We start from the raw sequence: 23,437 nt of genomic DNA on the forward strand, positions 1-23,437 counted from the left end.
GTTGAGCCTGACGATCTAGCCAGCTTTCTATCCGCCTTATAGTCCATTCATCCAGCCCATACTTCTTTAATTTGCTGGCAAGAATACTGGCAATGATTACAAAGGCAGCGTATAAAGAATTAGGAAGATGCACTTTTCAGCTTTCCTCTGAGAGGCACCATATGAAGGCAGGAGTTTGGAACAGTGACAGTTTTCTTACAACATGAAGCGATTAAGGAGGATGTGTGTGACATTAGAAGGTACACATTCTACTGTGGATGGGTTTGCTCTTAAATCTATACGATCTGCAGGAATAAATATCACCCCAGAAGCTGCAATATAGTACTGTGCAACATTCACTTGCTATATATAGAGAGAAGACGGCAGTTGCTTCTTATTATGAAAATCATATAGTAATAAATAAGTCAAAGAGAAACCAATATAAACTTGTACAAAATAGACAGCAATATACAGAATACCAACAGTAACAGTTTGTAATACGGAGCATGGTTTAAACTGAAGTGAAAGCAGGCACTTTGCAGTACTGATGCTTTAAAAGTTAGGGCAAGAGAGACAGAATCTCACACTCTCTCTTTATGAGCAGGTTGGGTGGGATGATTACACTGCTCTCTTTTTCATCCAGTACAGCAAGCCAGCACTTCATCAAGAGCAGAATGTGGCTGAAAACTTCAGGGTATCTTCCACTAGAAAAACAATAAGAGTTAAGGAAGGCAAACATGCAAATAAGCCCAGCCCAGAAGATACTGGCTGATATTTTCCTTAAGTAAATGCCTTATTTAAAGAGAGACCAACTTCCTCGACTCTCATTTTACAGTGAAGCAACAAGATGCATAGGCAGGCAGGGTCTGCACAGTCTGAAGAGTACATTGCATGTTCAGGGCTGAACAGCCACCATCAGCTGCTTCCTGAAGGAATGGAATAAAGGTAAATGACATGCTCTGTACTTTGGTTGCATGTTAGGGTTTGTGATTGTAAGAGGAGATGAGCCGGTTTATTCAGGCTTCCCAAACTAGATGCTTCCAACCTCCATCTTCTCCCATAAATCTAGGCTTCAGGAGACTTCCGTGACCAGAGTCCAATAGGCGGGAAGGCAAGGTTGTGAAGTTAATTTTCCTTCTTGCCTACTCTGACTCAAGGGGGCCCACTCAATAACAATGCTCCCTCCATACCTGCTACAGGCTGGTTACAAAGACAATTGCAGCAAGGGTCCTGTTAAAGTCAGTGGGTTTCTAAAGAGCAAATATGGTCTTTAATCCTTCAATTGTGTACTGTTCCAATGAAAGTATACTCCCTTATAAAGGAACGATAGCATTTGCCTTAGCCACATCACAAGTGGACAGCAGATATCTACCAAGGCACCTGGAGGGATCTATTTCTAGGGATATTCCACTGAAAGTGCCATCTTTATTGCAGTTTCTTTCTCAAGAAACCACCATATTAGTCAAGCAAAAGGGATATCAAGGGACCCAACTTAGGAACCTGTTCACAAGGTGTCTCACCAACTCCAGTCAGAGCACAAGGAAGGGATGGAGGAGTAGGCCCCTGGTGACCCCCTTCAGGATATGATCAGAGGTAGGTCACTGCTTACAGTGAGTACTTACCAAACTGGTCAAAGAGACTTGCTGGGAATGGGCAGAGTGTCACATACTGTCTAGCTTTCTACCTGTTGCTCCTGTAGGCTGTACACATTATCGGAGTTTAGGAAAAATTCTGATAAAGAGGATCATGCTAATAAAAATAAAACAAACTACAATTAACATTATCCAGAGCAGCCAGTTGACAGATTTCTTTGCATGCTGCTCAAGGCGTTCAGATTCATCCTTCAGCTTCTCAAAGTTATGGTCTGCCATCCTGAGAGAGTGAGACAATGTCTAGGGAACAAAAAAGAGCAAGCTGTAAGTAAGATTTGATTGCAAGACGAGAAAGACGACATTTTAGTGCTTGTCATTGATTAAGCCAAGTTGTGTTGATGTAGCCTAAACAGTAGGAGCCATATTTCAATCATGGAGAAGAGATGATTGAGCAAGCCATAAGTACTAAACCCCGCAGTTTTCAAACCTGAGTAGTTAAAGATAGGGCCCCTGAAGCCATCTGTAGGCATCCGATTGTCAAAGGTGTCAAGTACCGGCAACTCCAACCGACTTCAGCAGGATTTGTGGGTGCTCAGAACCTGAGAGTCCCACTACTTTTACATCAGGCATCCAGGTTTCAAAGATATGGCTATTGATTACAAAACTGAAGAGACTATAGTTGCACTATGGAGGATGCTGACAGGTCCTTCCAGCTCCAGTCACATTTATAATTAAGTTACAGATATTCCAGTTTACCCCATATCTTGGCACATTAGTGTTATGGATTGCAATACTGAGAATCTGAATAGTTTCTTGCACTGCAATCTGTGCTACCTGGTTATCTTGTTTAATAACATTCTGTGCTGCCAGGGTGTTGTTTTTGAGACTGCGAGCCAAACTCAACATTTCTTCAGCCAGCTTCTCCTGCATGCTGCGATGATGCTGTAACACAGCATCCAGATCGGTTGCTGACTGCTTCTCTTCAGATGCAAGGCCTCTGCAGAGCACAAGGGAGGAAATGTAGGACTCATTGGGTGTTGTTATGGACTGTTCTCAATGGTTTTTAGATCACCACTAGGTGATGTCAGAGCTGCACTACAGCTCACAAATCTGATTAGATGGCAAGAGAATTCAGAGCATCAGTTTATTAAAACATCTAATAAGAAACCACTTACGTTTGCTTCTTCAAATGGGCATTAAAACCTTTCTAGCTGAGTTAATAAAGTACATTCAGGAGTCAAAGGCCCTTGCTTCCCCATCACAAAGAGTCAAAATATTAAACTATGACTTACTTCCGTTTCCTTAAATTTAGCTCTTCAGACTCTGCGGAAAAAAAAAAAGTTTGAATTTTAGCAGAAGATAAACCTCCAGGCCTGGCTCTCTTGTGGAAAGCTGTTGCACCAGGAAACTAAGCAGGTATAATTGAAAACTGTAGAAACAAAACTAAAGACTCTGTAAGAGGTACGGGGGGGCAGGGGAGAGAAGAGGTTTAAATCTGTCTGGGTGTCTGCACCAGGTAACAAGGGTTTAGACAGCCTTGCCTCCCAATGGGAGACAGACAGACAGACATGTTCTGGTGTCATGCAGTGTCATAGGTAACATTAAGAACATAAGAACGGCCATACTGGATCAGACCAAAGGCCCATCTAGCCCAGTATCCTGTCTTCTGACAGTGACCAATGCCAGGTGCCCCAGAGGGAATGAACAGAACAGGTAATCATTAGTGATACATCCCCTGTCACCCATTCCCAGCTTCTGGCAAAAGCTTGACTTGTTGCCTCTAGTCCTAAATTAGGATTGTAAACTGTTCAGGGCAGAGACTGCAACTATACAGAACCTAGCCCAATGGGTGCCTGATCCAAACTGGGAGCTACTGCAATCTCAGTAACCAACCAGGCACTTAGTTGCTTTATGTAGTGGTTCACAAGAAGAGTTCCAGGCTAGCAAAAAAAACGGAGCATGCTCTGGCTCGTCAGGCAAGATTTGTCACCCCTTGTTCTTCCCCTTCCTCCTCCCCACACACATTCCAGCCATCTACTTTGATATAAACTTACCATTGACAGACAAGGGATCCTGGAGATACAGAGGAGAGGAGAGGAGAGAGAAACACAGTAAGATTACACATGGGCAGATGAAGTGACCTGCAGCCTTGCATCAAGCAACCCCGGTGCCCTAGAGTATCCTCTGTTCCCAACACTTCCAATCAGAAACTCCAACACCATGAAGCAGGGGCCGGCTCTCCAAGAGTCCAGCACAAGAGGTGGAGAGAGCCCAGGCTCATAATTGTAGCTCAGCCCTCTGAAGGGCAGCACAGAATCATAGAACTGGAAGGGACCTCAAGAGGTCATCTAGTCCAGTCCTCTGCACTCATGCTGCCAGCTGAATCCGTGCTCTCCCAGGGAGAGGGCTGGTTGTAGCCTCTGTACACGGGGCCTAAAAGCATGGTACTTTAAGATGTTTTTGAGATTCCATTTCACCAGAGGCTACACGATTCCCCTTGGCTCTGCTCCTACCCCCATGCTGGAACTAGATGGCTGAGCACTGCTACTAGGCAGGGTCACTTTCAGGTTGGAAGGGCAGTGCCAGGGCAGCAGCTGGCTGAGGCGGCAGATCCCTCTCGAACTAGCAGTAGCAAAAGGCCAGCAGCAGAACGTAACTTACCGTACCAAGCAGCTCACTCCTCATCTTGCCCGTGTAGCGAGCCTTTGTCTGCAGATGAACCATTTTAGTTGCTGGGGTTCGCTCTTTGGTTGTAGTGGGAGTTCGGCCGGGAGCCAGGAACTGATTTGCCAGGGCCTTTTCTGCAGATGACGACTATAAAGAGAGGGCCAAATTAATCTTGTGCTCTGCAGAGGAGGCTAGAGAATAACCAGGGAGCTCTTCTGCTGCTACTTCCCACAGAATGGAGGGTGAGCGAGAGAGCATGACAGCACAGTCTCAATCCAGTCTAATTGCAGCAGAGCTCTTCAGCAGTCCATAGCTCAGCAGACATATGCAGCACTGTACAAAGACAGCCTTCCCCCAAAAGCTCTCAGCTCAAAGGTGAAGGGGACACCATAAATCATAGAAGAAACATTTGCCTTCTTGGTGGTTCTCTGAGGGGTGGGGAGAAAGTTTATAACTCTAAATATCAACCCCTTACACTTAACAGACGACAAGTTCCCAAGACACATCACTCGTGATTTTGAGCGAAGGTTGTGCGTGGGTGCACTAAGACACCTGCTTATTGCTGTGAGATGTGGTGCAGACAGACGGACAGACAAAAAACCAAACGCTTGGTAAGTCACTTCAGGCTGGACAGAAGGTTCTTACCAATTTTTCAGCTTCTAACATTCCCTTTAAGAAGTCCACTTTGCGGGAGTATTCATTCAGCAGTTCAGGGGCAGGCTTGCTGCAAGAGTCAAAAGAAACCATGAAAGCCAGGAGAGTCAGTATGTCCGATTGCAAGTATTTCAGAAAGTCACATGCACGTGGAACAGTCAAGAGATTAAGCAGCATTTTCCAGCAGAAACAGCTTAGAGCTAGGGTCACCCTCACTCGTAATGTCTGAAGGACACTGGATTGAACTGGGCAGAATGATCACGTATCATCCCTCTAGAACAGGGCTGACATGCAGCAGCTCAGGTTGGTGCGTGAGGGACGGGGTTGTAGCTTGCCATGCTGCTGCTGCAGTTGCACCTTTTCTGGTGACACTTGCATGGTTTCCCATGGGGATGGCAGAGTGCAGGGAGGCGCGCGAGAGCAATGCCGGCAATGCAGACTGCTGGAGCACCTGGGAAACGTTGGAGGCTTCTTCATTTAAATTACCCAATACAGCATTTTGACACTTCTATGCCACCTGTCTGGCTTGTCTGAATAGACTGTTAAGGGCTTTGGGGCTGGGACCATGCCTTTCTGTAGGTTTGTGCAGCACAATGGGGCTCAGGTCATAAATGGGGCCTTTCAGTGCTCCTGCAACGTAAGTGAAACAACAGTCCCGGAGCTGTCTTTACCGATATTCACACACCATCCTAACAGCAAAAAAACCAGCAGAGCTAAGTGAGCTCTAGGGCTATAACTACAAAGGGCATCCCCTAAGCACAAACCATTCTGCTATCCTCACAGTCCCGAGTGTCCCACAGCTTCAGTGTTCCTGGGTTGTGCCTATTTCCCACCTAAGAGGTTACTTGAAAAAGAACACACATGTTTTCCTTCCAACCTCCGTCTCAGAGACGGCATCTCACCTTGAGTGTTTCTTTAATACAAGGAGCATCTCTTCGAGAGCACCTACATACTAAAAAAAAAACAGTTGTAAGAGTCAGGATTAACAGGAAGCAGTGTGGCAAATGCTAAAGGCAGTGCGGATATAAAGCACTAATGATAATGAGGATTGTCATTGTTTTCAAAGAAAGCATCGTCCAATATTGTTTTTACCTGGGTTAATGTGGCTTGTTTTTAAAAGCCAGATGTACAAAGTTATATCGGACTCTCACACATACACACTCTTTAGAGTCTGCATCTTACAGTCTTAATGAGAGGATCATCACCAGGAGACAGGTTAAGGAAATGCAGAGTCTAGCAGCCTGATCTTATCAATGGCACTTATGAATTAATAAAACTAAGTACTGTAGACTACTCTCAGCATCTCTTCCCCCCACTCTCTATCTAATAGCAGGCTAACAAGGCATACAACTGGACTCTCAAAGCAAAATTTCCTTCCAACAAATGGAAATAAGCCTCCAAGAACAGCAACCATCAGCTTGAAATCTAAGATGCAAAAACCGAGTTAGCAAGTTTCAGATGCTATACCTGCCCTTGAGGCTCCCTGCCAACTTCTGTGATTTCACAACATTTTTTACAAAAGAGTTTCTCCTCCACTATTGCAGTGCTGAAGACACACACTGACCAGAGGGGTGACAACAAACTGACTGCACCAACATATACAGTGTTGGAGAAAGTAAATAAGGGAAGTGTTATTTACTCCTTCTCATAACACAAGAACTAAGGGTCATCAAATGAAATGAATAGGCAGCAGGTTTAAAACAAACACAAGGAAGTATTTCTTTACACAATGCACAGTCAACCTGTGGAACTCTTTGTTAGAGGATGTTGTGAAGGTGAAGGCTATAATGGTTCAAAAAAGAACTAGATAAATTCATGGACGATAAGTCCATCAATGACTATTAGCCAAGATGGGCAGGAATGGTGCCCCTTGCCTCTGTTTGCCAGAGGCTGGGAGTGGGCAGCAGGGAATGGATCATTTAATGATTGCTTGTTCTATTCATTCTCTCTGGTGCACCTGGCATTGGCCACTGACCAAAGACAGGATACTGGCTTGGATGGACCTTTGGTCTGACCCAGTATGGCTGTAATGTTCTTATGAAAGACTCCCAACACACACTGAAAATACTCTTAATTTTTCAGATATAGTGACTATGTATAAGTAGTAATATTAGCAGGTACAAATATTTCAGACAGTGATTTTTTAAATTGGAAATGACCCTTTAGAATTCCACTCATGGAATTTGAAGCAAACTGGACTGGAATCCTGCTGTGAGGCTCTCTGGTTTCTGAGAGCTGTAGTGCAGAATAAATGATCACAATGGTCCCTTCTGGTCTTGGAATCTGAATTCTGCAACTTCATGTAAATTGGAAGTGAGGGAGAGGAGTTACTGAATTAACTATAAAAATGAATAATGAAGTCAGTACAGAATTCCTTATTATTCACTTTTTATGGTGTCCAAGGTTTTACTGCCACACTTTTGCACTGAGTGTGCACACATGTATTGCATGTGCTGTGAACGCGGTCAGGGAAGGACACTAGAGATTTTGGCAGCTGGGTAGAAGGCAGCTGAAGACTTTGGCACCCTGATGGCGTGGTAGGCAAAACTGAAGGGTTTTCACTTCAGGTTCCCATCCCAACCACCAGATGCTCCACTGAACAGTTCACTGATGTCTAAGGGGACAATGGTCACATCATCTTCACTTCAGCAGGAATAAGGCATCTTTTCAGTAGATTTTAGGTACTGCGAGTTGGAGAAAGACCTAAATAGAAAGGTTTCAGAGTAACAGCCGTGTTAGTCTGTATTCGCAAAAAGAAAAGGAGGACTTGTGGCACCTTAGAGACTAACCAATTTATTAGAGCATAAGCTTTCGTGAGCTACAGCTCACTTCCTCAGATGCATATCGTGGAAACTGCAGCAGGCTTTATATATACACAGAGAATATGAAACAATACCTATTCCCACCCCACTGTCCTGCTGGTAATAGCTTATCTAAAGTGATTTCCAGCACAAATCCAGGTTTTCTCACCCTCCACCCCCCCACACAAATTCACTCTCCTGCTGGTGATAGCCCATCCAAAGTGACAACTCTTTACACAATGTGCATGACAATCAAGCTGGGCTATTTCCTGCATAAATCCAGGTTCTCACATCCCCCCCACCCCCATGTGTGTGTATGGGGGTGGGAGGGATGTGAGAACCTGGATTTATGCAGGAAATAGCCCAGCTTGATTGTCATGCACATTGTGTAAAGAGTTGTCACTTTGGATGGGCTATCACCAGCAGGAGAGTGAATTTGTGTGGGGGGGTGGAGGGTGAGAAAACCTGGATTTGTGCTGGAAATCACTTTAGATAAGCTATTACCAGCAGGACAGTGGGGTGGGAATAGGTATTGTTTCATATTCTCTGTGTATATATAAAGCCTGCTGCAGTTTCCACGATATGCATCTGAGGAAGTGAGCTGTAGCTCACGAAAGCTTATGCTCTAATAAATTGGTTAGTCTCTAAGGTGCCACAAGTCCTCCTTTTCTTTTTGCTAAATAGAAAGGTCCTTCTTCCAAGCAGCAGGACTGAGCTCTGCAACTCTCTGAACAGGCAAACGTCTGCCCTGCCAGCCCATAGTTTACCGTCCATAGTCACTGAACTTTTTGTTTCCATAAACAGCCTCACCCACATGGCACAACCAACCAGTTCCTTCTGGCAGAGAAAGAAAGCTGCCAATAGGAAACCATTATAACTGGGCAAGTTAGACTATGGATTAGTGAAGTGATGCCCATCTGGCTGCAGTCACCGTCCCATGGGGACACCATCCCCTTTACATTTCCTGCTGAGAGAGGTTCATGTCCAGTTTCCATCCAGTACATCCTATTAAAGCGCCCCTGCAGCAGCAAATGAACAGGAACTCATATGCCTGGAAGGAAACTGGCAAAGCAAACAAAACAAAAAACTAAGGCAACAAGGCCAATTACCAAGACAAGATCAAGTGGAAGGGAGTCCCTTCCAGGAAACAGCTCTCTGGCTCCCAGGTGCAATGTTGAGACTACAGAGGAACAGTTGACATGAGAGAAGCAATACCCGCACTGCTGGCTCTCAGAAGTCTCCTCACTACACTGACCAAGGTCAGAGTGTGGAATATGATCCAAGCTGTAAACACATTGCTTTGAAGTTTATTCCCAAATCTTAAAACTCCTTCTCAAAGGGGAATTCTAGCAATGGTCTGAATAGCATACATGTTCCCACAACCGTCTGCTTTATTTATCACAACGACAGAAGCCATGGAGTGATGCTGATTAATTTGCGGGTGTGTCTCATCTATCTGTAAGCCACGAAATTGTACCTCTAGGCAAAGGCTTTTGTGCCTTATGAAGTACCACATATCTACTTCAAACATGAATGCACACTGCAAAGCCTTGCTATACCACAAGCTACAGGATAAAAGTGGTGTGACATTCAGCATAAACCAGAGGTTCCCAGATGCTATTTTGATATGGGTTCCTCAACTTCCTTAGAGCAGCAAGATCTCTCCCCCCAGGCCAACAAAGCACTGACGTGCAAGGGGTGTGTGCACATTAATTATACAGGCCACACACATAAGAACGGCCAGACTGGATCAGACCAACGGTCCACCCAGCCCAGTATCCTGTCTACTGACAGTGGCCAATGCCAGGTGCCCCAGAAGGAGTGAACCTAACAGGTAACGATCAAGTGATCTCTCTCCTGCCATCCATCTCCACCCTCTGACAAACAGAGGCTAGAACACCATTCTTTACCCATCCTGGCTAATAGCCATTAATGGACTTAACCTCCATGAATTTATCCAGTTCTCTTTTAAACCCTGTTATAGTCCTAGCCTTCACAACCTCCTCAGGTAAGGATTTCCACAGGTTGACTGTGCGTGTGTGAAGAAGAACTTCCTTTACTTTGTTTTAAACCTGCTACCCATTAATTTCATTTGGTGACCCCTAATTCTTATATTATGGGAACAAGTAAATAACTTTTTCTTATTCACTTTCTCCACACCACTCATGATTTTATATACCTCTATCATATCCCTCCTTAGTCTCCGCTCTTCTAAGCTGAAAAGTCCTAGCCTCTTTAATCTCTCCTCATATGGGACCCGTTCCAAACCCCTAATCATTTTAGTTGCCCTTTTTAAAACCTTTTCTAATGCCAGTGTATCTTTTTTGAGATGAGGAGACCACATCAGTATGCAGTATTCAAGATGTGGGTGTACCATGGATTTATAGAAGGGCAATAAGATATTCTCAGTCTTATGATTCCTAATATCCAGTTTGCTTTTTTGACCGACATATTGGAATATTCTTGCTTACACTGGGGCAGAGAATTGCCTACTGCTCTTATTCAACTTTTCTAGGAAAAAGTTGGGCAAGTTGTATCTAATTTCCCTCTCAGGGAAAACAAGATAGTACTTGGTTTTTGGAGAGCAGGACTCCCCTAACTTTGAACCTCCATCTCCTCATACGAAAGCAGGTAGTCTGGCTATCACAATAGGGTTCTTATACAAGAAGAGGGGTCCGCTACGTGTGTGGAGTAAGGGTGACATCCAGTGGCCACAGCCAGGATGATTAAACAAAGATCCTTTAAATCCTGGCAGATTAACATCTCCTTTCTTCACAAAAGTATAGTTCAGAGTAAATTAGACAATTCTGAAAGGCCGACATTCAGTAAATTTACGAAGGCCCAAGGGAAACACTACAGTGAAGCAAGTCAAACAACCAACGATCTAACAAAAAATCTGACACACAAAGTGGGTGCGGTAATATCTTTTATTGGACCAATTTCTGTTGGTGAGAGAGACAAGCTAGAAGCTTCCCACACCAGAAGAAGAGCTCTGTGTAACAGCAAAAGCTTGTCTCTCTCACCAACAGAAGTTGGTCCAATAAAAGATATTACCACACCCACCTTGTCTCGCTAATATCTTGGCACCAATACAAGTAGAACACAGCATACATAAAAAAAATTCCTCAGATTTAACAACATAACAATCTCACTGAATAAAGCTGAAGAAATTTCCAAGAGAAAACATGATGTGGTTTTAAATTCTGCTTCAATACTAAGTCCAAGGACACCTATATTAGATTTCATCTTAATAAAGCTGAAGAGTATCTCTAAGTCAGAAAGACTGGGCTCTAGCCAAGGAAACTAAATACACCAGCCTACCCACAACCCTGGACATTTCAGTCACAGAAGACCGATACTCTGGCAGGGAAAGAGAACATCTTCCAAGGAAACATCAAAGACCAGAAACATGAGATTTCTCTTACAGCCAACCTGACTCAAAGGAAGCTCTCTGCCAAATAGTATCTCCTCCCAGCCACCACATAGTTTGCAGCTCCCAGGGTAACCACTGCATTTACAAGACCATGTTAAGGTTTACGAATAAGACCATGACGTTCCGCTATCGCATAGGCAAAGCGGTTCAAAGAAACAGCATCCGCATCCCTCTGAGAAGTCTGCAGGGAAAATGGCTCATCAAGCTGTTTTGGTCACTTCATCAAACGAGGGCCTGCACACCACCAGGAAAAGGACCAGCTCCTGCTCCCAGCCTAAAGAATGGGATAATCTAGCCAGGCAGAGCTGTGCCGCTACCGTCCCACTTGCAAAATCCAGTCACAGAAGATCAGGGTCGGAAGGGACCTCAGGAGGGCATCGAGTCCAATCCCCAGCTAAATCATCCCAGCCGGGGCTTTGTCAAGCTGGGCCTTAAAAACCTCTAAGGAAGGAGATTCCACCCTCCATACTTGGTCAGCTACTGCGGCAGCCACAACAGGGCGTCTACGGCCGCGTTACGTTCCAGGGGGACCCTCGGGAGAGGAAGAGCTAAAAGAGCTTCCCGCGCTGCAGGCCGGAGGGCGCCCGGGCCGGGGGCGTTGGGCAGCCGCCAGGGCACCACGGCGGGGCTGGGGCGGGTTCTCGCCTTCGCTCGAGGGCGCAGGCAACGGAAGGAGCCGGGGCCCCGCTCGCGGGAAAGCAGGAGGCACAGCCCGGGGCGGGACGCGGAGCCCCCTGTCCCCGGCTCCCGTGCAGGCGAGGGGCAGCCCGGGGCGGGGGCTCCGCTCCCCAGCGAGCGCCAGGGGCCAGCGGCACCGGGCGGGGCTGGAGACTGCCGGGGACGCCGCCTCCCGGCCAGGCCCCGAAACCCGCGCTCCCGCGCGGCACCTTCTCCAGCCGCCACTCGTCCGGCTCCCGCCTCTCGGCCGCCAGCGCCTCGCAGCGGCTCAGCAGCCGCAGCAGGTTCAGCTCCAGCCGAGTGGCCGCCATCGCTCCGACCCGGAACCGGAACCCGGCGCGCGAACACTCCACTTCCGGGTCAACGCGAACAGCGGCCGCGGCCTCCACGTGGCAGGGGTGGGGCCCCGCCCCCGGACACGTCAGCGGAGCGCAGGGCCCGGCCCGGCCCCCGCAGCGCGGCGCGTGGCAGGGGCTGGCGCGGGACGGCCGGAGCGCGGCAGCCGGGAGCGAGGCAGGAGGGCGCGGGCCCAGCCCGGGGCAGTACCCAGCGCAGGCGCGGCACGGCGGCGCCCCCTTGCGGCGGAGCTGCCCGCTCTCCTCTTCCCCTTAACGGCCCGCCGCCGGCAGCTGGAGCATCAGGCAGCCGGGAGCCGGCCGGGGCTGACGCAGGCTCGATTGCCCCCCGGCTACTGCCCCCGGCCATGAAAACCCCCGTCCCGCAGGAGGTAAGGCAGTGCACCGCACAGGCGTTTAACACCGAAACAGGTTTAAACCTGAGCTGCAGCCTGGTTCATTTACCCAGCTCCCAGGCCTGCTGGTCGCGGCGAGGAAGCAGCTGCATAATTCTCCTCACTTCGGAGAAAATTCTTCTAAATTCCTCCTTAAAACATGTTTCTTCACTACCACCTTCAGACAGTCCTCCCCGGCGAAGTAGCTGGGGTTCCCGGAGGGTAGAACACCCACTCGCTCTTGATCTCGTAGACTAGCGGGGTGGCGTTGTCTGTCCACTCGCCCTTAGGCCTAGCTGTACAGTACCGAACACACGGAGAGGGGTCAGCCCCTAACGGCACCAAGCCAGACTGGATTTGTTCTGGTTTCAGAGTAACAGCCTGGTAGTCTGTATTCGCAAGAAGAAAAGGAGGATTGGGGGCACCTTAGCGACTAACCAATTTATTTGAGCATGAGCTTTCGTGCGCTACAGCTCACTTCAGCGGATGCATACCGTGGAAACTGCAGAAGACATTATATACACAGAGACCATGAAACAATACCTCCTCCCACCCCACTCTCCGGCTGTTACCAGCAGGAGAGTGAGTTTGTGTGTGTCGTTTTTGGAAAAAAGGGGGGGGGGTGAGAAAACCTGGATTTGTGCTGGAAATGGCCCACCTTGATTATCATACACATTGTAAAGAGAGTGGTCACTTTGGATGGGCTATTACCAGCAGGAGAGTGGGGTGGGAGGAGGTATTGTTTCATGGTCTTTGTGTATATAATGTCTTCTGCAGTTTCCACAGTATGCATCCGCTGAAGTGAGCTGTAGCTCCCAAAAGCTCATGCTCAAATAAATTGGTTAGTCTCAAAGATGCCACAAGTACTCCTTTTCTTTTTGGATTTGTTCTATTCCTGTGATATTCACTTTCATTGTGGCCATCTAGGTTCTGCTCCATCATATGCATGGTGATGTGACACTGCTCCTCCACACAGAATCCACACATGGCAAGCAAGAACAGGATGAGGTTAGTCCAGTTTATAAAAGGCATGGTCATTTCCATATATTAAAACAAACCTTTCAAGGCATATGGAAGATACTTTAAAGAGTCTTACTAGCCTGCCTCAATTTGTGCTTAGGGCTGCCTGATAGTGCACAGCAGAAGAAAATGGTTACTCAACACCATGGGGGCTAATTTTGTTCTGATCTCAGATGGGAGATAGAGTTTTTGTTTTTTAAATTAGGCCCACTAGTTTCATGTCATATGCCAAGAAAAAGCAGCCCAGTTTTTGTTCATGATACCCTCCCTACCTGGCTGACGGGGGCATTCAGCACCTTGTTGTAAAGTTAGTGAAATATGGTATTTGAGTTTTCCGGCTCACCTCTAAACTTTAGAGCCGCAAACTCCTCATGCCAGGGTCTACCAGAGAGCCTTTTTATGTCAGTGTGCACTCCCCCCTGACCCAACAGCAGCTCTAAATACAGGGTGGAACATATGTTTCTTCATCACTAATTGTTACAGCAGCACGTTTAAATTACAATAAAGCAGCTGGACTGGCTGAATGTTCTCCATCAAGACTTCTTTGCATGGAAAATTGGGTTTTCAGTTAATTTCTTTTGTAAAAAGTATCTGCATTCTGTGGAAAATTTTGATTTTTTTTAGTGCAAGTCTGAAAACTGAAGAATTTCTATTCAGAAGTACATGAGAGTTGTAGTTTAGGTCCCCTTAGTGTGACCAGATGTTCCGATTTTATAAGAATAGTCCTGATTTTTGCGTCTTTTTCATGTATAGGCTCCTATTTACCCCCCACCCATCCCGATTTTTCACACTTGCTGTCTGGTCACCCTAGGTCCCCTGTGCTTCCATTCTTCAATCTGGGGCAGGCTCTCCAGTTAGACTACTTCTCCTGTGATGCCCTACAGCTATGTGACTGCTGTAATGCATGACCTTTCCCACCAAGACATCCTGGTATATCATAGGAGATATAGTCACATCAGTCTTTAAGGAGCAGGGCACTGAGGCACCCAAACTATAATTCCCGTGAACCACCATAACAGCATTTCCAAATCAAAATGTTGTGAGGTGGTTGTTTTTTTGGGGGATGGGGGGGCTAAAATTTCAAAATTTTCAATGAGGAGACTGGAGGGGATTCCTGACTAGAGCCAGTAAGCAGACTTCCTCATATATCAGCCAGAAAATCTGCTGCCCAATCTACACTCCCAGTTCACATTGGTAGAGGAGAGACTGAATGGTAAACTAAGCCCAACTCACGTGGCCCAAGTTTTAGAAACTGTTTGTGCTTGCATGTTCTCATGCCTGACCCTCAGTGACTATTGCAGCATTGTGATACACAACATATGCTGAACAAAGCCTTGCACAGAGTTGCCCACTGCGACATCTGCATTTGCTTAGCAATGCGGTTGTACTTGTACACAAAACACTGAACTCTCAGAAACATTCCATGGTTACATGGCCTTTGATGATCAGTATTTACCCTGCGGAACCATCTCCAAATCCTTTTATGGAAGTGGTGGGAAATGGCATCCAAATCTCAGGGAAGCAGATCCACTTTTGGTCAGAATCAAGTGTCTTCTCTCCTACTTAAAGGGCTCTCTGGAAAGGGCAGACACTTAAGCAATAGGACACTGATAACCTAACACATGTATTTTTAAAAAGTGCAATGTATTAATAAACATTTTGATATATTTTTGGTCTGAGTTAAGGCTATTACATTAACAGTTCTGTAAACGACAAAGGAACTTGTCATAAAACATACAAAAAAATGGAGTAAGGCAAAACCTAGGGACTCTAACTCACCTTCGGACCTATTAGAGCCCATCGTAAGCAAATACAAAAAGGCACAGCAGGAGAAACTAAGGTCACTTCCTGCAGACTCAAGTCTCTGTATTTTACTCTGACCCAAGCAGATTTAGATTCTACTTTCCCCCTCCCCCACCAGTTTCTTTTAATTTGTTTACAAATAGCAGGATATTGTTTGTTTTACGCAACCATGCTTAACCCTTAGAGTGCTGAGAGTTCCAGACTGCGACTCCAGTGACTGCTTAGCGCAAGTGCACAAGTTTACAGTCCTTAACGGAGGGTCAGAGCTAAAAGTTGTGGTCCCAATTTTTAAAAAATTCCAACATTTTAAATATTTTATTCATCTATGCATGAAATGTGTGAGTAAGGGTCTGAAAACCTCCGCTTCACTTTTGCTGTTGGTTCATATTCGTCCAAAGGTTCCTGAGTTTGGGCCACCACAGACCCTTGTGCAATGTATATGGAGTGAATTTTATCAGTTCGCCTCGCTAGCCGGTCCCTCCGTCTCACCACTGGCTGAGACTCTTCAGCCAGTGTTCTGCCCTGGGATTCTGTCATTTTGGTAATCCCATACGGAAGTTTTATATTTGCTGTCGGCATCACTGGATTTCGGCAGGGGACTTTCATCTTGACCAGCATTGATGATGGTCTGCGCCTTGTAACTGAGGAGACTGTGGAGGCCAGTGGAAGAGAAACGTTGGACCCTCCGCAAGAGTCTTTGGCAGGCACACTGCGGCTCCGACCATGACAGTGGATTTCAGACAGCATGGTTCCTTTAAAGAAAGTAAAAGCAACTTGGAAGTTAAAGTGCATTTTAAAAAATGTAAATTGACATGACTGGTTCTGACCAGATGTCACAAAATATGTAAAATATGAAATAATGTAGAGGGTAAAAAAAAGAGCACATACTACCTTAATACTGACCTTCAGTATCCAGCCGCCCTGTTCGGTCCTCTGGCAGACTCTCCGTGCTCGCTGAGGTCTCAGAGTCTAGATTTTCCTCATCAGAGCCCTGCTGGTCAAGCTCAGGTAATCGGTAAGTTATGTCTTCCCTGCATCAAACACATATAGATCATAGCACTCCAGAAAGTCATTGACTTACAATATTTACCAATGTTGCTGACATGAACTATTCTAAGTAGAGCAGACGTTAGAAGCAAAGCAGTCCTGCACCTATACGTCACCAAATTTCACCTGAAAATATTTCCTTTGCCTGTTACCTTTTACTGCCTCTTCTCCATTCTGACTTTGCAAATTATGTTTGAAATGCAACACAGAAGTAAAGCAGCATGCTGTGTTGCCTCCCAGGACACGAGGCATAAGCTCAATGGATTTAATTAGAAATATGAAGCTGGGACTCACTTTTCCTCTTTTATTGACTGTATGCGTTCTATCAGAATCTCCTTTTCCCGATTATCAACATCAGACACCTCGTCTTCCTCCTGCAGTGATCCCAGCTCAGGGAAGCTGTTGTCATTTCCCCTGTCTTGGGGGCTTTTACTCTGTAAGAAAGTTGGATGTGTTATGCTTCATGATCAGGAGTAGGATATCTCACACTACCGTCTGGACAGAAAGTTAGTTATAAAAGGTGGGCAGGTGAAGGTAGGGCAAGTGAAGGGCTCCCACAGAAGTAGTGAAGGGGGGTGTTAGATATCCATTCCATATATACAGGTATCTTTGAATAGGCCACACAGTAGCTTTAATTTGCCTTGAAAGTTTAAATTCACCTAATTTGTTTTAACATTTTTCTTTTTTCACATTTTTCAATGAAGAGAGTAAGTTTGCCAACACTTGTTTAGCTGTGAGAGTTAACTACAAATTCTTGTTCCATTCAGTATGAGCACAGGTTAGAACTTCATTAATAAGATATGGTGAAGTGAGGAAGGAATTGGACAGTAGCAGTGCATGCATTTTGGGGAAAGGGCTGCAGTGATGCATGCAGTCTGGAATGTTTTGAAATCTATTTCATACCACGTAAGTTATAATAAGCAGCAAATGTCCCATCATGCTGTGGTGCCATAGGAGAATTAACCATGCACTATAAACACATCAGATCTTGTACATACCAGCACCCCCTCATAAGGAGAAGAAAACCCAAGTTTTACAGGCCAGAGCTAGAGAAAGATGAAGACCAAATTCACTACATCATGATAACTTCAGAAAGTAGTTTTTTCTGATCAGAACAGTTACATTAAAACTTCATGTGTCAGACTTAATGGTAATCTCGATAGTTCTATCACTGTGATATTTTGCAATGTATGTGTTTGGAGGTTCCATAAAAGCAATATTTAAGGTTTTAAAAACATTTTGATCTACCCAAGCACAAAGATATTGGATCTTTCTTTATCAAAGACCTTCTTGCTCCATTGTACATTTTTTTTTTTTTTTTTTTTTTAAAAACTCTGATTTTTCACTTATGTCAGATTTCTAGGGCACACAGACCAGCTGTATCAGGTTTTGAATCAGCAAGCACAAGGCCACTATCCTGAGGTCCATATGTGGAACCTCATTGCTTGGCTGTCACAATTCTTACATCCAGGATTAAAAACAGACATGCAAGCTTAACACATAGGGGTCTAACACTGTTTAACTGCCAAACAAAAGGCTCTCTTCATCCCATTGATTTTAAAGCCAAACTCCACAATGAAGTCTGCAGGGAAGTTCTGCTTTAATTTTTTTTTTTTTTTTAATCAATGGCATGATGAGGCCAAAGAATTGTGAAGAAATCTCACTCAGTGCAAGTCCTGTTTGATACAGAGAGCCTTTGATTGTGCAGTTAGAGTGCAAGTCCTTTGGGGTAGGGGTGGTCACATGTCTGACACTGATGGAATCTCTTGTAAAGCACTGGAACTGCACACAGTGGTGTGTGTCAGCTTCTCACTTGGGCTGACTCAAATCCTAGCTCCACATGGACAACTCCTGTTCACTCTCTACACTTCTACCTCTGGCCTGCAGATACATTCCCAAAGAGCTTTTTTTTTTGCATTTTAAATTAGGAAGTTTTATGGTACCACTTGCATGAGAGCGACTATAGTTAGGGTTACTTCAGCATTTCCATGATAACCACCATTTTCAGTCACTCAGCTTTATAAAACTCTCCCCCCTTCTGGGCTGAAATTTTTCCAGGCCTGGTTCCTGTTTAAAGCGGATTTTGTGTTTTTGACTCCCTCTCCCCTGCCCCCAAATTATTCAGCCATTTAAGACAGACAGCTGGAAATTAATTCACTTTTACTAATTGTTGTGAAGGCCAAGACTATAACAGGGTTCAAAAAAGAACTAGATAAATTCATGGAGGATAGGTCCATCAATGGCTATTAGCCTGGATGGACAGGGATGGTGTCCCTAGCCTCTGTTTGCCAGAAGCTGGGAATGGGTGACAGCGGATGGATCACTTGATGATTCCCTGTTCTGTTCATTCCCTCTGGGGCACCTGGCATTGGCCACTGTTGGAAGACAGGATACTGGGATAGATGGACCTTTGGTCTGACCCAATCTGGCTGTTATGTTCTTATGTAATTATACAAAAAAATTTCTTTGTTTAAAGCCACTCTAGTGCCAAAAAAGGAGGGAAATAGCCCTCACAAAGGAAAGTGTCCTGGCGACACTCTGTTTTGATTGTGCCACATTTGGAAATTGCTCTTCTTACATGGGCAGTAGCATGGGTAGGAGTTACTACTCTGACAATAATCCCAGTGTGGCAGCCTGTACTGTATGCACACTTGAAGCTATACACTCATCTCTCGAGTCCCCTGGTCCCAGTCAACCAGGATCTGATAAAGGGATGCTCGTCCCTCTGATCTCTCTGAACTGCCTCCTCAGCTGAGAAGACTGAACACTGGGGCTAGGAGCCAGAAGTTGTAGGCCCACTTCTTCCATCCCAGACCTTAATTCTCTGCATTCCACAACTTCCTAGGAAAGCCTCACACCACTCCTTTTGGCAGGGGTGCTGGAACAATTTGTATAGTGGGGGTCCTGAGAGCCATTGAACAAAATTGTAAACCCTGTATATCACGGAAACCATTTGAAGCCACAGCACCCCCAGCACCCTTAGTTCCAGCACCTATGCCTTTTGGGAGGCAAATACAATTGCCCCTGCTTGAAAGAAGAGTTAACTGAGTCCCAGAGAGGTGACATGACATGCTTAAAGACACACACGGAGTTTGTTGCAGAACTAGACACAGAATCTAGATCTCTGAGTGGGTGTCTCATGTTTTATACTAAACCACCGTGCCCTAGAGAAAAGATACCAGTTCTTTGTACTATGCACAAATATATACATAATTTATGATTGCTCCCACCCCAAACATTATGCTTTTGATCACAGTCCGTGCCATTGCAGAGCCAGCCCAGAGGTGTGACTTTGGCACAGTCAGCGTAGCTGAGCTTTTCATGGAAGTACCAGAGACTGAAGTGAAAGCACACTTTGAACAAGTGAATCACCATAGCCTCTGAAATGAAGGAACCCCTTTAGGTTGCCTGGCACCGAACAGACACAACCACCTCACAATCCTACTTACGGAGTTGCTGGGCTGCTGCCCAGATGCCCTCTGTACTTACATCATCAAGAGGTTCTCCCTCCCCAGCACACTGAGCTCATTCAAACTCAGACTTCCACGTGGCAGAGGCCTAGTTCCCAGTGCAACACAGGGCTGGGCCAACTCCCTTTTCATTATAATCCAAGGTCAGTAACCAGCATTTGGCCTTTGACAGGCTGAGAACGGTAAGGCTATTGTGCATTTCCCCCACCCCAAGGAGACTGTGATACAGCCCCTGTTGGGATGTGGGGCCTGTTACTCATTGTAGCACTTACCGTGTTCTGCCGGAGCAATGAGAGTCGGCGGAAAGCAATGCTCTCAGCTGCTTCCAGCTGGTTAATTTCACCCATTTTAATCTTGTATTTTCTCATCTGCTCCTTTATTAGCATTTCCACACACCTGTGTGAGTGAAAGTACAAGAGTTAATTCAGCAGCCTGCTCCCTGGATACCTACACATGGTTTGGGGACAGCCATGGGGGATGGGATGAGTCACCAACATATGGACAGATATTCAACACACTGCTCATGAATACACCCAGCTTAGGGATGTTAGACACACATGTGGATGGCCCCCTCTCAAACCAAAGTCTCCAGAGGCACTTTCTTTAGAGGGTGGTGCTGTACGAGTGCAGGGTGAAGAGTCTACACAAACAAGCAAGACTGGGCGCAACCAAAAGCAGTGCTACAGATGATACATGTTCTTGCTTGGATAACCAGAACCTTTGCACACTGTGTCTCCATGCAACAATGGTAAGTGAACAAGCATCACCCACGCTGCTAGCTATTTCTATTTCTTCTACCTGCTGTCCTCTGCCTGCTCCGGCACAGACACTGGAGGGTATAGAGGGTTCTGCCCTTCTCCACCTTTTCAGCCCCACAGGAAGAGCAAACTGAATCAGAAGTTGGAAAAAGCCACTGCTTTATTATTTTTCAAACACTTCTTTCATTTCTGCTCTGGCTCTTTATTTAAGATAACTGAGGCAGGTCCAAGGCCAGCAACATAGGAAGGGTGGGGATAAGCACAGAGAGCTAGAGAGGCTGCAGTAAAGCAAGCGATGCTAGTGATTAGCACAAAGAGGATACGGGCACAACTGTCAACTTGAGAGAGGCTCAGAGGTAAAGGCTGAAGGGCTCCCAAGTAGGCAAGTGACAGTGTTTAATTTCTATGCCATACCATGTAAGTAATGGCTCCTATCTCAATACAGCTATAGGACAGCTGTTTATACAGGAATGGTGCTACATTTTGGCCCATTATTTTTATTTTACACATACAGATTAATACCACCACGCTGTACATATCCCCCTCCATCCATCCAAGCGCTGCTTGCAAAACAAATAAAGGACCCTTAATTATTAATAGTTACAGTACTACCCTGATGTCCTCATCAAGATTGGGGCCTGTTGTGCCAAAGCCACAGAAATCAGTGCCAGAGCCAGGATCAGAACTTAGAATTTACTGGCTCCTAATTCTGCACTCAGTCCTCCAGCCTGTCCTGCCAACAGGGCTCGAACAAAGTTTACATTGGATAGTTCTAACATGGATCAAACTGCAAGAGGTGGATGAGGTGCACATGACAGCACCAGAGACACGCACCAACTGAAAGGGCAGTTTCACCCCATACAGACTTCTGCAGCAAACCAAGCACCGAGACTTACATGGTTGTCTTTGAGACGTCCTTCATACTGGTTAGTGGGTCTGAATTATCAGGGCAGCGCAGGAGACATGGAGCAAAGACAATGGCCAGAGCATTGGGTGACATACGGTTGACATCTTCTATTAGAGCCACTCTGAAATTCAATGTTTGGAACAAAATGAAAGTTTCTTAGTAAATCTTGCTAGAAAACAAATGATCTGATCAAACTTTGCTAGTGTCTCGGCATGGCAGCTATGGAGGAAGCTCCAGAGGGTTCAATATATGCAAGACGTTATGGAAACTTGTTTTTAAATAAGTGAATTTTACATCTTGTTGCACGAAAGAGAATATGAATCTACACAGACTGAGGTAGCCCAGATGAACCTTGGCCAGCCACTCTGTGTCCCCTCTCGTGAGTCAGTTATCACTCTGTTTTCAGGTTCCTACTTAGGTCCTCTCAGCTGAAAGCAGATCCTTCCACTTCATGCCCCCTTGCCAGCAGTACCCAGCTTATCACTAGAACACTTACAAGCATTTACAGTGCTCATGTTGCCTCTGCCACTCAGCTGTGCTAACATCCTCATAGTATCTGCCATCCAACCACACTAATCCCTGCATTCTAGGCTGTTCAAACCCACCACCACTCAACCAGAACTTACAATGCTCTCAGAGCTAATGCTGCTTGGCTCACCTGACACAATTAGACTGGCTTGCAGGAAAGAGAGAGCCACACATGCACACAAACTGCCAACCCTAAATTCTCACCCTTGTCATATCAGTCTTTCACACAAAGCAGTAAAATCCCCACTCAGATCCCAAAATGGGTCAGGCCATCAGAAAGCTTCCAAGACAAATTCAAAATTTGAATTCAAAATTTGAATTCAAAATTCAATCACAAGATGAATATACTGATCTCTGGTTTACATGGCTTTTTTAACAGTAATTGGAAAGTGACACCAGAGGGAGAATGGACTCAGTGCAGATAAAACCCAAAGGAAAGGAAAGATCATTACTTGACAAGGTGAAAGATGAGTCGCTCCAGGGTGTTGTGATTGGATTGTGGAAGCTGTTCAAGGACACTGTAAATGGCAACGAGTTGCTCCTGCTTTTCTGGTAGCTCTGCATAAGAAGAGATGAGCACAGCAAGATCTCAAGACACTCAGGAGCTCACAGCAGTTCTAAAGCACCAGTCAATTAACGCCAGAACATTTGAATGCTCTTGGAGGGGTTTAGGGATCTTAAGCTAAAACCATTTCTGAACCTCTCCTGTTGCTTAGTACTTTAGAAGCCTTGGTTGTCACTTCATTTACTCATCCTACTATAGTGAGAGACAACAGCACACACCAGATGGTATTAGTTCCCCATCTTTTCACATGCTTGTAACAGCATGGTAAGGACAGAGTGACAAATGCAAGGAATGTCAGACTCCAGGTCTGTTCACATTTTTTGCACTCAATATACTAACATTTTTCCCCCCACGAGAAAGAGCAGTGTCATTATAGATGCTGCTATTCTGGAATCTTGACATCAGAAAGCCCAAAAATGGATTTTACCCCAGGAATTTCTGTTTCCTAGGGCAAATTTTAGAGTGACTGCTGTAAAGATTACTAGGAAGAGGCCATATAACAGAGTTAGTGCCGGGGCACTAAATCCTTCTCTAAGACAGAGAACAAGTGAAAACATTCCTATTGCTCTACAAATTGTTGACAAAACCCACCTACTGCTCGGAGAAAGTCACTGTACTGTGCAAAAGTCATGAGTGGGTCAGGTAACTCTCGCAGCCATTGCTTCAGGATGCCAGTGATGGTGTGAATGGGATAATTCTCTAGTTTCACTGAATTTGGATCTGAAAAGAGTTACTAGATTTAGCCCATCTGATTCCTTTGATACACACAATCAGCTCCCAAAGAAGGGAGCCTACAAACAATTCA

The 23,437-nt window shown here is 45.5% G+C and overlaps 2 protein-coding genes across 11 annotated transcripts in view; both read right to left on the reverse strand.

Moving 5' to 3' along the window:
• Positions 1-370: 370 nt before the first annotated feature.
• On the reverse strand, positions 371-12,136 carry USE1 (unconventional SNARE in the ER 1). The gene is made up of 8 exons (XM_073323745.2): positions 12,014-12,136; positions 5,795-5,844; positions 4,884-4,962; positions 4,233-4,385; positions 3,626-3,644; positions 2,864-2,894; positions 2,406-2,568; positions 371-1,871 (listed from the first exon to the last, which is right to left on the reverse strand). The coding sequence occupies exons 1-8, from the start codon at positions 12,113-12,115 to the stop codon at positions 1,689-1,691; spliced, it is 780 nt and encodes a 259-aa protein (XP_073179846.1). The 5' UTR covers positions 12,116-12,136; the 3' UTR covers positions 371-1,688.
• Positions 12,137-15,179: 3,043 nt separating this feature from the next.
• Positions 15,180-23,437, reverse strand: part of MYO9B (myosin IXB) — a 77,787-nt gene continuing 69,529 nt past the window's right edge. For 6 of the 10 annotated variants that reach the window (XM_073324210.1, XM_073324212.2, XM_073324215.2 and 3 more), the window contains 8 exons: positions 23,224-23,352; positions 22,520-22,625; positions 21,529-21,660; positions 20,147-20,270; positions 17,403-17,450; positions 16,699-16,838; positions 16,261-16,388; positions 15,180-16,109 (listed from right to left, as the gene is read on the reverse strand). In XM_073324210.1, coding sequence (XP_073180311.1) covers positions 15,673-16,109; positions 16,261-16,388; positions 16,699-16,838; positions 17,403-17,450; positions 20,147-20,270; positions 21,529-21,660; positions 22,520-22,625; positions 23,224-23,352 — 1,244 coding nt within the window. In that variant the 3' untranslated portion in view covers positions 15,180-15,672. Of the gene's footprint in view, positions 16,110-16,248; positions 16,389-16,698; positions 16,839-17,402; positions 17,451-20,146; positions 20,271-21,528; positions 21,661-22,519; positions 22,626-23,223; positions 23,353-23,437 lie in introns of all 10 variants that reach the window. The other 4 variants (XM_073324216.1, XM_073324217.2, XM_073324214.1 and 1 more) reach the window with 2 other exon arrangements.

The sequence above is a fragment of the Lepidochelys kempii genome, chromosome 25 (assembly GCF_965140285.1).
Source record: "Lepidochelys kempii isolate rLepKem1 chromosome 25, rLepKem1.hap1, whole genome shotgun sequence".
Taxonomy (NCBI): Eukaryota; Metazoa; Chordata; order Testudines; family Cheloniidae; genus Lepidochelys; species Lepidochelys kempii.

Coding starts and splice junctions, on each gene's coding strand:
- USE1 (XM_073323745.2), bottom strand. CDS start 12,115: ATGGCGGCCACTCGGCTGGAGCTGAACCTGCTGCGGCTGCTGAGCCGC. Junction 5,845..12,013: donor ACGAGTGGCGGCTGGAGAAG/GTGCCGCGCGGG, acceptor TTTTTTTTTTAG/TATGTAGGTGCTCTCGAAGA. Junction 1,872..2,405: donor TTATTAAACAAGATAACCAG/GTAGCACAGATT, acceptor TTTGTTCCCTAG/ACATTGTCTCACTCTCTCAG.